Source organism: Oryzias melastigma, linkage group LG20 (assembly GCF_002922805.2).
Source record: "Oryzias melastigma strain HK-1 linkage group LG20, ASM292280v2, whole genome shotgun sequence".
NCBI classification, from domain to species: domain Eukaryota; kingdom Metazoa; phylum Chordata; class Actinopteri; order Beloniformes; family Adrianichthyidae; genus Oryzias; species Oryzias melastigma.
The window spans coordinates 4,018,913-4,040,655 of record NC_050531.1 but is presented as its reverse complement, the minus strand read 5'-3'; the positions used below and the strand labels follow the sequence as shown (position 1 = coordinate 4,040,655).

The 21,743-nt window shown below is 38.4% G+C and overlaps 1 protein-coding gene across 3 annotated transcripts in view; it reads right to left on the bottom strand.

Annotated features, from left to right (window-relative positions):
• The window catches only part of cdh7a (cadherin 7a), a 199,427-nt gene extending 178,105 nt beyond the window's left edge, over window positions 1-21,322 (bottom strand). Inside the window, exons 1-2 of one of the 3 annotated variants that reach the window (XM_024280477.2) lie at window positions 21,037-21,322; window positions 14,228-14,750 (exon numbers count right to left, since the gene is read on the bottom strand). In XM_024280477.2, coding sequence (XP_024136245.1) covers window positions 14,228-14,461 — 234 coding nt within the window. In that variant the 5' untranslated portion in view covers window positions 14,462-14,750; window positions 21,037-21,322. Of the gene's footprint in view, window positions 1-14,227; window positions 14,751-16,562; window positions 16,621-16,859; window positions 16,916-21,036 lie in introns of those variants that run through there. The other 2 variants (XM_024280478.1, XM_024280479.2) reach the window with 2 other exon arrangements.
• Window positions 21,323-21,743: the final 421 nt, after the last annotated feature.

The following is a 21,743-nucleotide window of genomic DNA, read 5'->3' as shown; positions in this document are numbered from 1 at the left end:
TGTTCGGCCGGCGACCTAAGATGTGTTTTGGATTTTGGCCCCTTGTGTGACTGAGTTCGACACCCCTGGTGTGGTTTTAAACTCAAACTTTTATTATTTTTTTTTTTTTTGTCATTTCTCTCCTGATTGTCTAGACTGCACAAAGACACCTTTCCCTTCAAAAGCAGCAGCTCCCTAAAAACCCAGATAAAGTTGCTGCTCATGACGTCCTAATTGGCTTTCCAGCTGTTGTAACACAATTACCCTCCCTCCTTTAACCTGAAAGAAGAAACCTGTTTTTGAACCCAGGCGCGTGTTTCTGAAATAAGACAGCATCTCAAAGTGCAGAGGAATTGAATTTGAGGGCTAAAATGTTTGTCAGAATCAAATCTGCTGGAGTTTTTAATAGACTTCAAGCTCTGGGTCCTGTCAGCGGCAGCAGATAATACAAAATGAATCAATCTTGGAACACACTTGACATAATGAGCAACTCTCTGAGGGTTTCCAAGTTAAAGGAGACATCAGAGCGTCAGGGAAATTCAATATCTTTATAGTGTTTCTTTGAAGCAACATTCTGATTTTTGTCCTGGCTGCAGGGAAACCATTGCAGTAAAATGAAACACTGATGTTGTCAGCCCATGAAAAACGAGCATCTTTAGACTGTAATATGCTTCATTACATTTGGAGAAGTTGCTTCTGCCTATTTAAGCTTTAATGCCACTCAAATATATTCAGAAATCTCTCAGAAAGTGGAGCGATCTTTACAAACTCCTCTAAAGACATTTGACCAGAACCAGTAAAAGTTCTGTCGATTTTGTTTGAAACATCTGACCGCAGAGCCGCTCTGTGAAGCAAACTTCATTTGCACATGATGCAACCGTCTGCAGCCACTTGTAGAGGAAAAACTCTGCTTTGGCCGCGATTCCGAATACATTTATACTCTACTAAAGCTGTGGAGACCCCTACTGAAATATTTACGCTCAGACCTTTGGGGAAAGTCGGAAATTCGATACATCAGCACTTCTGGAAACCTGAGCTGTTCCGTGTTCGGACAAAAAAAACTTAAAATGCACAAAAGCTTCCACAACTATTTCACCCAACCGGCCCGCTTAATATTTTATAAAGATAGACTTTTACGAGCAGTAACAAAGAGTATTTATTATAACACAACCCTCTTGCAAAATGATATAAAAGACCCGTTTCATGGAGTAAGAATAAGCATCCATAGCGTTTGGCCAAACAGAATCTTCCCTTTTTGATCCAGTCTGTCTACATTTATGCAGCAACAACTTCTCCTTTTTCAGAAACTAGTTTCTTTCTTTGACAGAAAAGATTATTCTATGAGGTGGCAGATTATCTTCACAGGTTTTGATGGACAAGACTCATTTCTTGTTCCCTCATTGCATCTCTTAAAGTATCGGTGCCTTCTGCACTTCCTGTATCAATCAGCACATCATGGTTTTAAATGAGAGCCATTAGCCTGTTAGCATGACTGACATCTATCTGGATTTTCTTGTAAGAAGCACAAAAAAGATACTTCCCAAATCAAACTTTAACAGTTCTTTTTGCTAAGACTTCAGTCACATATTCCAAAAATGCCAAAAGGCCAAGAACCTTTTTCCGCAAATTTGGCAGGTTGCTGGAGAGGTTTTAAAGGGCTTATATCAAGCAAATTCGACTTTTTGAGCTTTTAACTGTATTATAAAGTTAATTTTCATGAAAAACAACCTCAAAACTGTATTTTGCTTCATTCACGCATCTATTAAAATCTGCTCTCTGAGCACCAGCCCCCCTAATCCATGAAATCGTTCTTACAAGCTGATGTCACAAAGTGAGAACCGCCCCTTTCAGGAAGAGTCTGCGCTGCCAGAACCGTCCCCAGGCTAACACAAACACACCCAATTTCTCGGGAAAACTAGCAAAGTTCAGCTACTAGCTTTGATCCTCAGTTAGCTCAGCTGCAAACTTGGCCACTCAGCTAGCAAAAATCAGCTGATAGTTTTTTTTCCCTCAGTTAGCACACCCACTAACTTCGCCACTCACCTAGCGGTGATCAGTTGCTAGCATTGCTCTTCAGCTAGCCATGCTCAGCCACTAGCTTTGCCCCTCATTTAGCTCAGTCGCTAACTTCACTGCTCAGATAGCCATACTTAGCTGCTAGCTTTGCCCCTCAGTTAGCTTAGTCGCTAACTTCGCCGCTCAGCTAGTTGTGCTCAGTTGCTAGCTTTTCCCCTCAGTTAGCTCAGTCGCTAACTTCACCGCTCAGCTAACCACACTTAGCCGCAAGCTTTGCTCCACAGTTCGCTCAGTCGCTAACTTCACCTCTCAGCTAGCCATACTTAGCTGCTAACTTTGCCCCTCAGTTAGCTAAGTCGCGAACTTTACCGCTCAGCTAGCTGTGCACAGTTGCTAGCTTTTCCCCTCAGTTAGCTCAGTCGCTAATTTCACCACTCAGCTAACCACACTTAGCCGCAAGCTTTGCTCCTCAGTTCGCTCAGTCGCTAACTTCACCTCTCAGCTAGCCATACTTAGCTGCTAACTTTGCCCCTCAGTTAGCTAAGTCGCGAACTTCACTGCTCAGCTAGTTGTGCCTAGCCATTAGGTTTGCCTCTCAGTTAGCTCAGCCACTAACTTCTCCACTCAGGTAGCCATGCTCAGCCTCTAGCTTTACCCCTCAGTTAGCTCACCTGCTAACTTTACCAATCAGCTAGGTGTGCTTAGTTGCTAGCTTCGCAGCCAAGTTAGCTCAGCTGCTAGCCCCGACCATCACTACAACCAGTGTAACGATTGGTCGGGGCTACTTAAGTCAGATTCACAGCATGCACGTCCATCCTTGCAAAAGCTCGAATGTGGACAATGTTGAGGCCGGCTCTAGGATGACATTAGAAATGGGGGGCGGAGCCTCAGAGATTAAAGGTGTCTTACTTCCTGGTAGGAAAACAGCTCAAAAAAATAAGTTGCATTTCCTAAATAATTTGTTCTGCGGTGTACCTCCACACCACAGCCCTGCTGAAAAAGGTGGGTGTGTTTTCGTTCTAGTCTGGGGGCGGAGCTTGCAGCACAGATTCTTCCTGGAGGGAGCAGCTGGCATCGTGCTGCATGCTGACATCGGAACTTTGGGGTTTTTATAGAGAGGAATGAACAATAAAATGCACTTAAAACTTTAAAGTAGAATTTCATGGTAGGGTCCCTTTAACTATTTTTTTATTTTATCTCAAATTTACAATCAGGTTTTTCATTCACTTTAGGGCTAATCCTTATTTATTGAAGTGGTTAAAAAATTATTCATTTTACTCTCAATTGTCTCTTTTTGTAGTTCGTTCAGACTGTCGTTGTTCTGCATAACGTCTCACATAGAACTGGGTGGATCTTTTTCTTCTGCACGCTGCACTGGGTGGAGTCATTAAGAAAATAAAATGAAACGTTCTCCTCCTAAATCATCACAGCAATACGTTTTAGTGGATGGTGAGACATGAAGAAACTAATTACTTGAATTTAGCAAGACGACAAATTACTTCTGAGCAACAGCGGCCAAAATAAATGGCCAGAAGCAAGTTGTTAGAAAAAGTACGTTTTCAGTTTTGATTAGACGAGGCTTTTTAAAAATCCTCATGAAAGCCTTTAATACTTCACATTTGAAGAGTTTCAGCAGAAGCTGGTTTGCATTTCATGTATTTAAGGTTTATTTAAAAAAAAAATCAGTTGATCACGGCCCAATCAGGATTTAAATCTGAAAGAAATCAGAACATCGGAGCATATGCAAATTTAATAACCTGATCCTACATTTAAAAAACTGTTTCATCCACATTGAAATGATGTGGCATATGGGGAAAAAAATATTCAGTCAACTGATCTTCTTTAACAGCTACATCCAACACTGAGCCAAGTCCGAAAATCCAAACATCGGTAAAAAATGCATTTTTCTAGATGTTATTTCAGTTGTTCCAGGTTTTTCTCCAACAAATCTTGGCCAGACGACTTCCAGGAGTCTTTCCCTGTTGCCAGGCAACTCTGAGCCAAGAAACAGCCCACAACACATCCAACAAAGTAAACAAATGAGGAGAAAAGATGTTCATTAGTGGGCCTGAGTGGTTGGTGGAATTTGTTACTTTGCCATATACGCGCTGTGTTTTTTCCCGTCCTCGTGCTGGTTCAAGTCTCATATTTAATTGACAGACTCCTAAGTGGCGTCAATATTTGCATCCTTAAGACGAAAATACAGAAACACAATACTTCAACGCTGCAGAAAAGAAGGTTATTTTGAGTTATAGATGTGTCGCAGATAAAAAGACTGTTTTTATCATGTTCTTGTGATATTTTATTTTTCTGATAATGGAGGACATATTTATACATGGTTCCTACACATTTCTTTAAGTTTGACTTTTAAAGACCTTAGAAATGAAAATTAAGACCAATTTCTCTGCCTAATTCCAATCTCTATGGACGAAGAAAAACTAAATCCTTGTCATTAATGGAGTAACGTAATCTATTACAGTTTACATTTCAGTAGTTAAATTACAACTAATTACAATAGAAAACCCTCATTACTTCATTATTCATATTATGGAGCAGTAAAACCATCGGTGACTAATAAACCAAATGTGTTTGCCCTGATTTTGTCTTTTGGTTAAATAAAACAAAACTGATCCCAAAAAAGGAGGAAAAAAAGTTCTGATGTATGTGCACTAAAGAGTTTGAGATTGGTCAAAGTTTAATAGACTATAAACTATAAACATAAATATTCGTACAGGTATTCGGCAACTGGAGATATTTGATTATTCCAATTTGTTGAAATATTTAAATATTTAATTGATTTTTGCACTAAAGAACCTGACGAGTGCAGCAAATGCTCCTCCTTTTGTTGCACCGGTATGTGATGCACAGCGTGTGAGGAGCTGTAAGCCAGTGGGAGAGAGCATAAACAGATCAATGATGGGACTCTACCAACTTAAAGGGGAATATCTGATGAACTCCTGCCGCTCTGCAGAAACTATGTCCTCAAAAATGACCAATTTTGGTTTAAAAGGACACAAACGTGACTGAAAGACCACTTTGGAAACATTTTAAATGATTAGGGCAGGGTTGATACAATTGATTGATTTGAATCGATTTAACCTTACCAGAATAATCGATTCATAAAAATAAAGGTAAAAGTTGACGCTAATGGTTAAAGGAATTCCCCATAGGACGGCTAATGCTAACGCAAACATACATTGTTGACTAAATGAACATCTTTATAAACTCATAGGTATGAATTTTCCAAACTCTTAAGGAAATATTTTTTAAAGTAACCAACGCAGTTTTTTGCTCGTACTTTCTTCTTCTTCTGGAATAAGGTGTAATACAACAGTGTGATCACCACCTAGTGGCCAAACTGAAACGTCCTCCAGGAGAAGCAGAACAATGTTTACAATGTTAATGATCTGAACATTTTTGTTTTTTTAAAATAATCATGTAACTCTTTATGATATTAACAATCATTATTTCGCTAAAACATTTTACAGCATGTGAACTGTATCAGATTAATATAAATATATTCAAGATTATTATTTCTAAACAAATGTGTCTAAATGTAATAACTCAAAATTGGATTAAAGGATCGAAAAAAATCGCAACAAATTGGAATCGAATCAGTCTACAAATGAGGATCTAGACTTCCACTTCCTATCAAAAAGTCGCCCTCTTCATGTAGACTCCGCCCCCAGCTCCATATGAGTGTAAACAACGCCTCTGTCCCCTCACCTGCCCCGCTGATGACTCCCCTCCCTGCTCTTTTTATCCTCCTTGATTCCTCGGCTCAAATAAAGGCTTTCCCGACATCCCACGGGCCTCCATGAGCTCCCAACTATGTCAGAGTCCCCCCCTCACCCCCAACCCCAGCCCCATTCCCTCCTGTCAGCTCGGATCACGCTCCTCTCTGCCTCAACAAGCTCACCACTCTCCAGCTGCTGCGCCGGTGTGTTTGTGGCACCAGCGAGAGCGAGCTATCGAGGCTGACCTTTGCAGCGGCGCCCTGCGCTCTGTGATTCTAACCCAGCTGACAGTGAACGCCACGCGGAATGCTAATGAAGTGGATGTATAGCAGAAGGGGTTTGGTTCACGTTAGCCTGCCGTTTGGGTGTCGATTGATTATCAAACTCAATTGTTGAAAAAAACATACACATTTTCAAAATAAAAATCATCTTTTGATGGTGGTCTTTTATTTCTAATTGTGCCTTTTTAAGCCAAATCAAAAACCGGTCATTTTGTGGGACATATTTATCGCCCCACTTCCCGTCACCTATCGGTTACCACGCTAGCTTTCATATTCCCAAGCTAGCACTTGTTTACATGTTCTGTGCATTTGTGTATTTTCAATAAAGTTTAAAAAAAAAAACTGAAGCTAAAGTTTATCAGCAGCAACATTATCTGCACACCCCCAGCTTTGAAGCTTTGAAGCTTCGAAGCTTTGAATCTTTAACACCCGAGGTGTCTCTGTCAAAACCTGCAATGCTCTTTGTGGGTTACTTACACAATCACCGTGAATTAGCTGATCAGCAGAGAAAAGCAATCCCACGTTGCTTCTTCAGGCTTGAGCCCCGGGCACCAGGCGCTCGCCTACAAGCCCCAACCCTAGGCCTGGCTCCATGGTGGTGACATAACTGGACCTTTGGTTCCTCATAAGGGGGTTCTGAACCTCTCCTTGTCCGTCTGCCATGTGAGACCCTACCGGGGGCAGAATCCCCCAGACAGCTTAGCCCCTGAGACCACTCAGCCGTCATATCGTCCACACCCAGGTCCTCTTGACAGAAATGGCGAGCAATACTGGAGCTATCCAGCCGTACAGTTTTGATCCAGATTCCAGCTCAGACGAGGAAAACAAAGACGTTCATGGATCTATGCTTTTATCTATTTATATTTTATCTGTAATTCTACTTTTAATATTTAAATCTTTTTAATATTTTAGCTATTATTGTTCTTTGAACTTTTAATGTACAACATTGTTTGAACAAAGTCATTTTAAGGCGCTATATGAATTGATTAAATGTAAACTTATGTATCTGCAAGGGGATGCATCAGAATAGAGTGGAGCAGAGACAATTTGATTAAAGAAATACTCAGAAATACAAGTTTGAGCTTCTTGACCGTTTAACTACCCACAAAATAAGAAAAAGTAATTTTTTTTCCTCAAAAAATACATAGGGGTTCTGTAATAGTTACTATCTGGTTAATATCCAGACATTTCTTTTTTTTTTTTTTTTTTTACTTTTAGGAATAAAATGTTCTGGTTAGTAACTTGTACGCACCAGATAACAACTGACAAAAAAATTCTAAGAATTAAAGTAAAAAAAAAAAAAAAAATCTGGTTACTATTTGGTACGCACCAGTTAGTAACAAGAAAAATAAATATATTTTTACTTTGATTTTTTTCCTTCAGTGTCCCTTTAGGGCCTCCGTACCTTGATGAGTATTACACACAATCAATATTTTTAAAAACATGTTTTGTCAATGTGTCCCACCATTTGATTGAGAAGGCAGTTAAAGGGTTAATAGATTAGAATAATACCACAAGAACATATTCAAAACCAAAACAACACATTTTATTGGATTGGGTCTTTAAATCCCATGAAAAATGGGTGATGAATACTCTGAAATTAAGTCAAATTTTACCGGAAAAAAAATTAAAAAGAAGGGAAATCTTGTCAAAATCAATCTTAACTTGTGTGTTATTTGATGTTTTTATTACCGTAATTGTAGGACAACTCCATAAATTAGTTACTTTTTTAGGTAATCGTGTTGCAGGAGGGGAGGGGTTGGGTTTTTAATTTTCATTTTAGTGTCTATATTTCTATTTTTAACTGTAAAAACCTTAAAGCTTCCCAAAAATATGTATTTATAAATAAAGTTTGATTGAGACACAGAAGAAAATGAAGCATAAATTTAAAGCAACATCTCTTAATGCATAACTAAAACAGAGATCACAAACATCGCCTCGGCACAAAGCTTATTCAGCAGATGCTTTGCAAATATTTAGTCACACAAACGCCCGGCAGAAAATGTTAATCACATGGTGTTTACTGGAACTGCAAGTGTTTGCTAAGTGGCCGACTCGCCGCGGCGTTTTCACTTGTTTGAATCGGCGCGTCACCGAGGCTGTTTGGTTAGTCCCAGCTTCCTTTTAACGTATATTTCCGCCGGCTGGATGCGACTGCAGCTGATTCCGGGCCAGTACACTTACCCGAGGCGGAGTGCCAAGGCGTAATGAGACATTTGGTTGTGAAATTCCGAATCTGACAGAATGCATTAAAGCCGAGCAGACTGCAGATGTAAAGGAGAAGCCGGGCCAGAATGATGACTTCCCATTTCCTACCTCACTGTATCATTTCCCTCGCTTCCAGTCACACCAATGACCAAATTATGCTGCGACTGGGCCTTTTGTCTGGACACCCATTGCTTTTGTTAGTCATTTTCGATGACAAAAGCAATTACCAGTCGTGCCACTCCGCCGTTTTCGCTTGCAAATTTAGAGCTGAGCATGAAAAAACAAGTTGCAACTTCAGGCTTTGTAAAAAAAAAAAAAAGTGGCTCCTATTGGGGTCATTTTCTGGACGTGAAAGGACGTCACTGAAGGTCAGTGTGGAGGTTTTACAGCTGCACAACTTTTGTTTTTGTGACAATCATGAACAATAACAGCAGCCTGCTGTTCCAAATGAACCACGTCGTCTTTGCTTCTCAGCGGGTGACGGTGATCCGGCCACCAGGTCAGATGTAAAGGTGGATTTTTGGGTTTTTTTTAACACTCCTGCTGTGATGTTTTTCCTCAACCAGGAGACTTTGAAACTACAAAACAAAAGACTAATCAATAGAAGGAACAAAAAAAGCAGGAAGACAAACCAAAGGAGAGCCTCTTAGAGAGATTGCAAATAAATTTGTGTATACTCTGTGTGGATAAGCAGATCTCAACTGCACATCTATGAATAAGTAATCAGTCTGTTTCCATCCTTCAGGATTTACTAACAAGAAATGCAATCAGATACAAGAAAGTGAAAAAAGAAGAGGTGCTTGAAATGAGATGCTGGCCTTCTGGTGGATTTTATTTTAATTTATGAACTTTCAAATGGCAAAAACAAATATTAGAAATGGTAAAAATGGTCACAGACAAATATGAAATCATAAGAAGATCGGATGTTTTATGTTGGACACTTGGACAAAAATGGTCCCTTTTATGAAAAACAACATTATTACGAAAGAAAGCATTTATTTTATTTTGTCTAAAGAATAATTCTGGACTTTATGGGTTAAAATTTGCACTTTTTCTTGATATATACAGTTAGAAAGAAGTCTTGAAATGAGATACTTGCCGTCTGGTGTTTTTATTTATTAATTTATGAACTTTCAAATGGCTAAAACAAATATTAGGAATTGTAAAAATGCTCAAACAGACATGAAATCATAAGAAGATCGGATGTTTCATGTCAGACACTTGGATAAAGATTGATCCTTTTCTGAAGAGCGACATTATTATTAAAGAAAACATTTATTTAATTTTCTCTAAAGGATAATTCTGGACTTTAGGGATTAAAATTTGCACTTTTTCTTGATATATACAGTTAGAAAAAAGTCTTAAAATGAGATGCTGGCCTTCTGGTGTTTTTATTTATTAATTTTTGAACTTTCAAATGGCAAAAACAAATATTAAAAATGGTAAAAATGCTCAAACAGACATGAAATCATAAGAAGATCGGATGTTTCATGTCAGACACTTGGACAAAAATGGTCCCTTTTATGAAAAGGAACATTATTACAAAAGAAAGTATTTAATTCATTTTGTCAAGAGAATAATTTTGGACTTTAGGGGTTAAAACTTGCACTTTGTCTTGATATATAGTTAGAAAATAGTCTTGAAATGAGATTCTTGTGGGTTTTTTTTATTAATTTATGAACTTTCAAATGACGAAACAAATATTAGAAATGGGTGAAATGCTCAAACAGACATGAAATCGTAAGAAAATCGGATGTTTCATGTCAAACACTTGGACAAAAGTGGTTCCTTTTATAAAAAACAACATTATTACAAAAGAAAGCATTTATTTAATTTTGTCAAAAGAATAGTTATGTACTTCAGGGGTTAAAAATTGCACTTTTTCTTGATATATAGAGTTAGAAAGAAGTCTTGAAATGATATGCTGCTTTTAATTAATTTATGAACTTTCAAAAGGCAAAAACAAATATTAAAAATTCTAAAAATGCTCAAACAAACATGTAATCATAAAAAGATCTGATGTTTCATGTCGGACACTTAGACAAAAATTGACCCTTTTCTGAACTTTCCAATAGAATTCCCTAATAATTGTCCCGCACACACACATAGACGAGGGCGAAACAATGGGACAGTCAAAAGTCTCCTAATTCCAGCTGGAGGCACTAATCCGGTTCAGTCGGCGAGGAAATGGGCTCGCAAGAACAGACCCGGCAAATACTGCAGATGAGAATGATTATCCTGCAGATGAGCGGAAAGATGAAAACTAATTTAATAATAAGACCAGAAAATTCTGGGAGATAACGGGGATCTAGAGACCAATCTGAGCCCCATCTGGCTCACGCCGCATGCTCCGCTGCCATCTTTTTTTCCAGCAGGAGCTGTCCATTACAACCGTGGTGCTGAAACGGAGAGTTGCAGTGAAGAGCAACATTATTACAAAAGAAAACATTATTTTTATTTCTTCAGAGAATCATTATGACTTTTAGGTTAAAATTTGCACTTTTTCTTGATATATACAGTTAGGAAGAAGTCTCTCCTGCTGAGTTTGAAGGGAGTGTTCTGCTTAGTCAATTAAACAAATATAATTTAACGTAAGATAATTTAATGTTTTATACTCTATTTTTGCAACATTAGATCCCAGACACTGGAGGGAAATTACCAAATTAAGCCTGAGGTGGTGCAGCTTTTTTAAAGTTTGCTCAACTTAACAAACTATAAAAAACAGTAAATATAAAACTCAGTTAGAGTTCCTCACTATTAGATAAACACACCCACATCTTAAAAAACTATTTAATTAAAAAGATTTTTTACACTAATTCTTCTTTTTTGTGAATAAAAAATATATTCATCTCAGAACCGTTTTTGAAAACCAGATTATCGATGCATTTGACTTGATTTACTTTTTTTAGTTTTGTCAACTGATTAAAAAAATAATCACGATTAATCACAACGTTTTACTAGGTAAATTTGAGATAATATGCAGCTTTTGAACAAAAAAAGGCTTGCATACTTTATATTGTTTGATATATATTGGTTACTTTAAAACTTCATCTTCTTGATAAAAACAAGCAGTAAGAGGTGAACTTTCTCTCTGAACTGATGCTTTATTGAACACGTCGTGACGATCAGCATTTCTGTCGATGTTAGTGCTCAGTGACGCGTTGTTGAGTTTCCATGACAACAGGCCACACGACATATCTAATAGTCAATTTTTTGTCAAAAGAAACCTAAAGAAAACAAGAATAAAGTTCTAAAAAAATCTATTGATTATTTATTTATTTGGTAAGCGACCATAGTAAAAGTAGGATAATGCATGACGCAGTGTGCATTATCAGAAATTAATGCACGCTGTGGAAGCCTGAACCACTGGAAACGGAAGATGGTTGCTTCGCGAAATGTAATTAATTTGGTGAATTCATATTATTGTGGTATTTTTTTTTAATTATTAGCATCCTTTAACGTGTTAATGTTGACAGCCCTATTTTTTTTTTTATTTTTTTTATGGGAAACCAGCCTCCAGTGGCCATTTAAGGAACTACATCACGCTGTATTTCTGTATTTCTTGTTCCCCTCAGAGGTCGGCATAACGAATCACTTTGGCAGAGATTTTGACTGTGGACGCTCTTCTTGACACAACCCTGTATTTTATCCGGGCTGGACCAGGGCCCCCTCCGTCTCACTTTTTGGCATTTTGGGTGTTTTTTGGGGTTTTTTTGTTGTTGTTTTTTGATGTGCTGACTGCTCCTACTGAATCCCGGATCCTCATCACTCGGGACGCAGTACCAGAAGCGGTACCGGGTTAGGGTAAGGGTACTGTGGTCCCCTGATTAGCATCTGTGGCCCGGTTTATACCCTGGAGGTTGTTGACCCCTGATTTAATGGGACGGGCAAAAATACTTTTTAAGTTTATATTCATTAGTTCTTCCAATGAAGATTTATTATAAAGGTTTATGAAATATTTTCCAGTTTAACAGAACAACTATTTACACATTTGTCCACCCATTATTCATGTACATAAATATACTTCTTTACTCTTTTATTTCATGTCGAATGTATTTTTTGTCCTTTTTTCATTTAAAACCTGATTATTTTTCTGTCAAACAAAAAGGGAAGAATGGTGGACCAGAAACTTGAATATTATTTGCATTCTTGAACATTTGAAACAGAAATCTGAAAAACTGAATTTCCTCCATTCCTTGTTCCTGTTACACTCAGTTTTTATCCAGTATTGTTTCTTCCTGGAGGAAAATGTTCACTTAAGTGCACCCAGAGGTGAACTATGTCCTCTGTCTTTTACTTAAATGTCACTGGGAGGGTTTTATAAACCTTTTTTCCTGAACTATCAAAACTGATATTTCTTCTACTTATTTACTTGGATATTTCCAGAGGACAGTTTGGTGCTGAGAGCATCATTGTAGATTTTTGAAGGAAATCTGCTTTGAGTTTTTCTCAAAGTTCTTACTTCAGCCAGGTACTTAAGTTTAACCTTTTTGCTATTAGTGCTGCCACAAACGATTATTTTAATAGTCGACTAACCACCTGCCATTTTTTCAGATTAGTCGACTAATCAGGTCATGCAGAAAGTGGATGTAAAGCACACATGTTATCAGTCATTAGCTTTAAAATAACGAAATACTAGATATATAGCATTACCTGCTATGATGCTAGTGTGAATGATGTAAGCTAAATTTGGCCACTGAAAATGCTAGTGCTGATAGCTGAAGATGCTGAAATTGTTAGCTGAAATCCCTGAAGCGAACTAAAATATTACCCGATGACAAATTAGCCTAAAATACTGAAACTGATAGCCAGCTAAAATATTAGTTAAATACAAAATTATTAGTTAAAAACTCAAAAAGGCTAATGTAGCCTAAAACAGCTAGCATGCAGCTGACATATTAGCTAAACTCCAAATTAACCTAAAAAAATGAAAAAAAAAAACTAAATTCGTCAAAAAAGTTAGCATGTAGCTGAAATATTAGCTAAACTTCAAGTTAGCCTAAAACACTGAAAAAGTCTAAATAAGTCAAAATAGCTAGCATGTAGCTAAAATATTAGCTAAAGGCCAAATTAGCCTAAACAAATGAAAAAATACTAAATAAGCCAAAATAGCTAGCATGTAGCTGAAATATTAGCTAAACTCCAAATTAACCTAAAAAAATGAAAAAAGACTAAATTTGTCAAAAGAGCTAGCATGTAGCTAAAATATTACCTGAACTTCAAGTTAGCTGCTGAAGATGATAGCTAAAATCTCAGAAGTTAATAGTTGAAAAAGTTGAAGCTGATAGCTAGCTAAAATATTAGCTTAATGCCAAATTAACTTAAAAAACTTAATAAAAAAACCCAAGGTTAACTAAAATAGCTAGCATGTAGCTGAAATATTAGCTAAACTTAGAAAAATCTATAAAAAATGAATAAAAATCTAAATGAGTCAAAATAGCTAGCATGTAGCTAAAATATTACCTAAACTTAGAGTTAGCTGCTGAAGATGATAGCTAACATCACTGAAGTTAATAGTTGAAAACGTTAACGCTGATAGCTAGCTAAAATATTAGCTAAATGCCAAATTAACTTAAAAAAACTTGTAAAAAACCTAGGTTAGCTAAAATAGCTAGCATGTAGCTGAAATACTAGTTATACTTGAAGTTAGCCTAAAAAACTGAAAAGAATCCAAAATTAACCAGAACAGCTATAGCATATAAATATTAGCTAAACTCCGAACAAGCCTGAAAAAACTTTAATAAATGCAGAAATAGTCCAAAATGCTAGCATAACGTTGTTACAACTTTCAACTTTACTACACTCCGACTCCATATAACCCTCATACTCTCAAAATTGGGTTGAGTTGCGTAATTTTCTGATTATCAACCTCTTCATGATAAAAAAAGGCTTTAAAGATGCTTTATGTTGTTTTTTTAATCACAGATTATTTGTGTTCTTGTGCTTGTAACAAGTCGTGGTTAAACCGCGGTCACACTGACCCCCTCACAGTCACGGATCACTCACCTTGCCGACGTAGAGCGGCTCATTTCCTGTGTACTCTTCCAATACGAAGAACTGGTTCCATACCCAGCTGCGTTTGTGTCTCTGCTGCACCTCCCAGGGGTCTGGATCAGACTGAGGGGACTTCTCCGGATCCCCCGAGCGGGAATTCAGTCCCCAGCAGCTCCTGCTCTGCGCGACAAACAGGAGCGCCACGAGAGCCAGAGCGCCGCGTACGCCCGAGCAGCGCCGACCCATCGTCGCTGGGCCTCCGTCCAAACGAGCCGCCGAGCCAGAAGAGGAGCAAAAAAAATGAAAATGTCAAAACCCTCAGGGGTTTTATCCACACAGTCCTGACCCCGCGTTTCACCAGAACGCCTGGAAAAGGCGAGTCTGCATTTCTGCCGCGGCGCTCTTCGTTTTGTCTGATTGGAGCCTAAAAGCGGGATAATTCCTGCCACTTCCAAGCCAAAGAGTTGACATTAAAGCTGGCAAAGAGGGTCACCGGTGACTTGAGGCTTCAACACAGGCCCTTTGTAACTGTCACCTATCAGAAAGAGGAGGGGGGGGGACAATAGAAAAAGAAGTGTCAGCAGAATTGCCTTCATGACCGCTGTCTCCACAGATATCAAGTAATGCGGCTTTCTGATGGGATGATGATGACATTTTTCCAAAATCGTAACGACACTGAGAATGAGAAGAGAGAAAACACACAAAGGGAGGCAAGGTCAAAAGGTTAATTAAGATAAAATGGAGGGATGAACAATGGGAAACCCCCCCCTTTTTTTAACATCATTATTTTGTCAAAATCCGCTCCGTCGCTAACGGACCACATGATCTGCGAGGCCAGCTCCCGTCATTGGATTCAAAATAAATCGGAGCTGTCAGCAGCACGGAGGCTACTGACCTCTACTCTGAGGGGGGGTCGGTCGCTCCGCCGCCACATAGACAGAAACTCCCCCCACACACACACACCCAAGATGCCAGAACATGACGACTTGTCAGAGCTGAGGAAGGCATCAGCTCCCGACAGACAACGTTGGTCGTGTCACAACACGCGCCGGCAGCACTCCAGCAGCTTCATGAACTTCTTATTGTCGCTGCTATTATCCGTCGGATTCCAGACTTTAACGCAAGTTGAGGGGGAGGGTTTTTTTCTTTTTCCTCATATTTATTTCCTCTCTGACCTCTCTTTGTCTCCCCTCTATGTAGAGTATCGGCGGGGCCGTGGATGAGGAAGGTAATTGCTTTGGCATACAGTGACCTCTTTCTTCCCACACAGATTCCTTTATTGTACTTCCTCCTCCAAGTAAAACCGTAAACTCCCCCTCCCATGAAAAGTTTTTAACATGAAAGAGAACAAATGTAATAATCATTTTATATTTCAGAATATTTCCCCTTTTAAATCAATCAAACTGTCTTGGACAGACTCTGTTTGAATGAATGATCTTCTTTCCATCAACAGCTCTGCTGCACATGCACTAAACCCTCATCTGTTCCTAGTGTCTAGTTCAGGTTCTGGAGAAGAGAAGATGGTATCTTCACATTGACTGCAGTCAAATGAGCCGCCGTTCACATTTCTGTGGTCAAATCAGCATCACTGGATTTTTGGTGTGAGTTTCATCCAATACTTACGGTAGCAGGACTGAGAACGCTGGAAAATCTCCACCAGACTCCACGGAGCTTCTTGATGTGACCACGGAAATGTGAACGGCGGCTCATTTGACCGCAGTTGGAAAGGATTGTAAATCAATGAAAGAGCATTTTGATGTTAGCTTTCATTATTTTATCAAGAACTCTGAGAAACCAATGATTGAATGTATTAATCACAGTCAATAAACATTGGAGAATTAGCTAAAAGAGTCTTTGGTGAACTGGAAGGAGAAAGAATCAGGATTTTGGAGGAAGTTCTGTCCATGAAGATCTTCACTTCCTCGTCCAGCTGACATCCGGATCAGAGCCATACAGATGGACATTACCCACATTGATGGATGTTTTTATGAAGATTTAAACTAGCGAGACACAGAGCTATCATAATCAGACGGGGGAGGGGCTCCTCAGCTCAGCTGCAAAAGCCACGCCCCCTCAGAGGAGATTTTGGGAGGCTTCAGATAAACATGAAAAATTGATTTTTAAGACATTTAGGTTGTGGGATTTTGGCTAAAAACGTGGAACATTAAACAAAGATTTTTTTAACAAAAAAATATAGAACAGAGAAGTCTAACTCAATCGCACAAGCGGCCAAAATCCAAAACACGTCGTAGGTTGAACGGGATAAACATTTATTGAACACTCTAAAACTACATTTTTAAAACTTTAAAACATAGTTTTTCATTATGAACAAGATATATAGCATTACCTGTGATAATGGTAGAGTGAATGCTGTAAGCTGAATTTGGCCGCTGAAATCCTATTCCTGATAGTTGAAGATGCTGAAATTGATAGCTGAAAATTAGGGCTGGGTTGAAAAAATCGATTTAAGCTTAATAGATCAATAATCAATTCACAAAAGATATAAATTGATTTAGCACACAAAGCTAAAGTCCGCTAGCTTGATGCTAACGATCAATAGAATTTCCCATAGGACGGCTAATGCTAACGTTCGGTTGACCAAAAACATACATTGTTGACTAAATGAACATCTTTATTTACTTACAGGTATTGATTTTCCAAACTCTTTTATGGAAATAATTTTAAAGTAACTATTTGTGGTCTAAAACTTCGTTTTTTTTCCCCTCACATTGTTGTCTTCTTCTTGAATAGTGTACTTCTGCAGCGTGATCGCCACCTAGTGGCCAAACTGAAACGCCCGAGAAGCAGCACTGTTTACAATGTTAATGATCTAAACATTTTTGTTTGAACTTCTCCTGTAAAGAATCTATGTAACACGGTATGCTATGCTAACAATCTCATTATTTTACTAATAATTTTTACAGTGTGTGAACTCTATCAGATTAATTTGAATATATACAGGCTCTTGTTAATCGAATCGAATCGTTTCTGGAAATTTTAACTGATACCCAGCCCCTCTAAAATGCTGAAGCTGATAGCCAGCTCAAATATTAGCTAAATGCTGAATTACCCTAAAAAAACTAATTTAAAAAAATAGATTAGCCAAAACAGCTGACATGTAGCTGAAAAAAATAGCTAAACTTCAAAATAGCCACAAAAAAAAAGCCTAAATTAGCCAAAACAGCTAGCATGTAGCTGAGATATTGCCTAAACTCCAAAATAGCCTAAAATATTTTGGTATATGCCAAAATAATCTACAAAGCTAGTAGAATGCCAATTTTTAAAACTTTAAAAGTGTAATTTTTTAACATAATTATGAATAATAAAAGGCACAAATATTCTTCCAGATAAATCAACTTATAACTTTCAATATTTTATTCTCTATAAAAATGTATTTTGTCAAAATAATACAATTTAGAAATGAGAGCAAGATAACATCGGGCCATTAATAACAATAGAATAAATTGATCTGGAGGGCCGGATCTGGCCCCTGGGCCTTAACTTTGACACATGTGTCATAGGGGGACTTAAAAAAAAAAAAAAAAACATCCTGTGGAAGCGATCCGTGCTGCTTAGAGCCACAGGAAAGTCATTAAGCTAATAACTAATACAGGAATAAATCCCAGCTGCGTGATTGTCACCTCTGCAGAAGGTGTTAGCGAGGATCTTCCTAAAAGGTTATTTTAAAACCTCCATGTTTGTGCACACATGTTCAGAGCGGGGTTTGATGGTGGAGGTGGAAGTGGAGCAGAACTGGCTGCAGGGCAGCGTGGCTGCGAGTCGTAGAGCTGTGGGACGGCACACGGGTCAGCTTGAGCCAATTTAATGTGTGTCATTTAGCTTAACCCCCCCGTCATGATCATCGAGCACATGGTGAGAAGTGGAGATAAAAAAACAGGTTTAGCTGAGCAAATTCTGGAGTTTAAGCTCCAGTGTTTATATTCTTTGATTTACTGTAATTATTTAATTGTTAATCAAGGTGAGAATTACTTAGATCGTGAGAGAGAGAGTAGGAATTTACTATCCATCAAACTCCTTTTGACAGGTGACCTTTGACCCTACATCATCCATCAAACTCATTTTGACAGGTGACCTTTGACCCTACACCATCCATCAAACTCATTTTGACAGGTGATCCGCCCCTCGAGATGACGTAACAATTTAATATCAATTTTTATATATAAAGAGTATACAAGGTCAAAGGTCACCTGTCAAAACGAGTTTGATGGAAAGTATATCCCTGATCTCTCTATCAAGTTAATGGTTGAAAACTTACAATATGTTAAAGATTTTGTGTTTAAGCGTCACTGGCGACTCCTCAGGTGTTAAAGGCTTCACAGTTTTCTTAATTGATTTTGCTAAATGCTAAAAGCTAACTACCTATTATATGATAGTTTTCCCCAAATATCACATTTTTCTGTTACTAAAACTTAATTTGGCCCTGAGAAAGTTTTGAAAAAAAAACAGTGGGAGGTACCTTAGCCCCCACCAATTTTTGAGTCTCATTATTTACAAAATATTAATACAATCATCAATATAAGCTTCTTTAAGTGATGCAGAAATAACAAAAACATTGGGGTTTTTTAAGAAAATGTTATTCAATCTCGTTTCAGAAGACGATAGAAACAGGAAAAAAATTGAATTTTAAATTCCCACAACTTTGAGACAGACACACATCTGATGTGGAGTCAATCTATGGAACTCACTGACGCTAGATTGAAAGAAACTACAAACATAGTTACATTAAAGACGGGTATTAGATAAAAACAAGCAGAGAAATTAACTAGAAAACATACAAATATCAGCTGGAGAAAGAGATAGGATATGGAGAGGATAGAAATGTAGAAATGTTAAGTTTTGAACAATTTCTGTTATTAATTTTGTATTCGTGCAAATGTAAAAGGAACATATTATGTACAATTTTTGTTCATTTTGTTCCAATTCTTCAAGCCCAAAAACGTTCAAATGTTTGTTTTCTTGTAAAATGGCATGAACAACAAACTATATATTGATTTTGAAAGAAAAAAATAGAATAAAAACAATAATAAAACTGTCAGAAAAACTTTGGGTTTTATTATTTGTTCGTTTGGTTTGGTCATTCCCCTCTTATACATGCTAAAATCTATATTTTTTGTCATTTCAGGGGGGAAAAAAAATGTAATTTCTGAATTAGCTGACATCACTGTGAACTAAAAGGAAGTCTTTTTTCACATAAACCTACATTCCTGTAAAAAAAAAGCCCTAAAGAAACCACTTTTTTTGTAAAAAAATGTTTTTATTAAACATTAAATCCTAAAATAGTCAAATTTTGTCTTCTTAAAAAGCAAATAATACATTTACCAGCATGGTTTAACCTGCCAGCCTGGAAGTCTTTCTGCCAAATCCTATAAACGCCTCTAGTTTTCATTCCTGCAGAGAAAAACTGTTTTTTTTCTCCCTTATCTTTTCCACATATTCAGAAATCTCCCCACCAAATATCAGCAGTGTATTGACTCAGTCTGGCACTGCGAGCCTTTCAGAGCGAACACAGACCATATTGGACTGCCTGTGGAGACTCATTGCTGGCCGGTGTCAAAGTGATGGCGCTAAATTAAGTGAAAATGTGAGACAAAGCTGTGAATGTAAAGCCTCCCAGTCCTCTGTGGGCTCTGTTTCCCTTACACACGGCGCTGTAATCCCATTTGCCAGTCTCACAACAGGATTACCAGCAGCACAGCGCTCGGTAACCAATCACACGCTTTCTCTCATCCATATTCCCTTCCATCATTGAAGTAGCGAGAAAACACTGCAGAAACTTCCAAGAACTGGAGTTAATTATGGTTTCATTTATTACATTTTGGAGAATTTATTAGGAAAAAACAAATCTTTGGGACTTTCTGTGTGGTTTTGTGGTGCTTGAAGCTTTATTTTATTTTATTTTGAGGATTTTGGACTGATTTTTAAAGCAATAACGGTGTTCAAAGGTATATTTTAAATTAATTAAACAAACAAACAAAAAAAAACTCTGAGGATCAATCCAGAAAAAACTTTACTTTAAGCTTATTTTATTCCTTAAAAGCAAAAAACGTTTAATTTTTTGTAATTAAGTTCATAAAAATCTATTAAACTCATTTATAGTTATCTCAAATTGTTAAAAAGAACATTTTCTCCTTAATTTGGTCACTTTAGAGCATCTCTAAATAAAAATTTCTTTACAAAAATCAGCTACTTATCAGTTTTATCCATTTCAGCTCCAATAATATGAAATTTACGCATAATTTACTCAAAAATACTCATTTTTGAAAGTCTCCTTCCTGACTGAAAATAAGTTGGAGTCTGCTTCCTCGTCCACTGCGGACAAAACGAGGTTTTCCGCTCACTTCTGCGCTCCGTGATGTAAACCAGCGGGTAGACCCACTCCCCAGAGCGAGCCGGCTGCTCTGAAACCCCCTCACTGCGCCGTCAACACCTGCACGGCGCAGAAAAAGTTTGCGCTGCGCACCTGCGCCTAATCGATAACAGAAAGGCTTTCCCTCCTAGAAAAAAGCAAATGAAAACAGGCACCATTATCCCTGATCGATTATGCATCCTCCCAAGTTTAGAGGGAAAAAACTCCGCATGAAACACGGCGAACGCGCGCAACCAGAGCGCCGGCAGTAAACATCTCTGTGCGCGAGCGCCGCAGGAACCATGTGTCCGCGGAATACTAATGACGGGATCAGCGGTGGCACAACAGCAGAGCCGAGCTCACAATCACTTCATTGAGGAGACGCGCGTTTGCGTAAAAATGTGGAGAGGACGAAAATTACGCGCATCCTTGAAGTCCGTTGGATTTTACTCACCTAAAGCTGAACTTCACAGATGCACTGATGGCATCTGCTCGGAAAAGTTGGGTTTTTCTCTACTATCCATGCACGCCACAGAGAGAGGGAAAAAAAAGTGTTGTCTGTAAAGGTGGAGTTTGGGAGTTGTGATGGTTTTAGTCCCGGTGTCCAGAGCAGGGCGGCGGGATCGCGCGTAAATGCTCACCCCGAGCAGGGATGTGGCGATTCTGATTCTCTTTCCCTTCTGTCTCCGCTCTCCTCCCTCCCTCCCTCCCTCTCTCATCTATCCTGCGCAGTGGCGCTTGTGTGCAGGGAACCCCAGCTGCAGGCTTCACTTCTCCATCCTTCTCGTGGAGGCAACAGGAGACGCGCAGCAGCAGCGATGCTGGCGGATCAAAAGACGAGACACGGAGTCTCTGACTGGAGAGGATGGAGCCTATCACTACAGTTCTGACCAAAATAAATTGACGAGGATGGAGCCAGAGACGCACGCGGCGCTTGGCAGAAGACACAAAATCCCCAACCTGCCAAGTTTGTTGGCAGCAGATGGCACGTGTGTTAAACGAAAGCTTTGGTGGCGAACAGAAAATCCGCGCAAAATTCTTGACATCTTTAACCAGTGAGAGAAATTAAGCATCCTCTTTCCCTGCTTTAACCCCTAAATCCTGCAATTAACAGACTTTACAGTGAATGTATGTTTATATAAATTAGTATTTTCTCCAAAA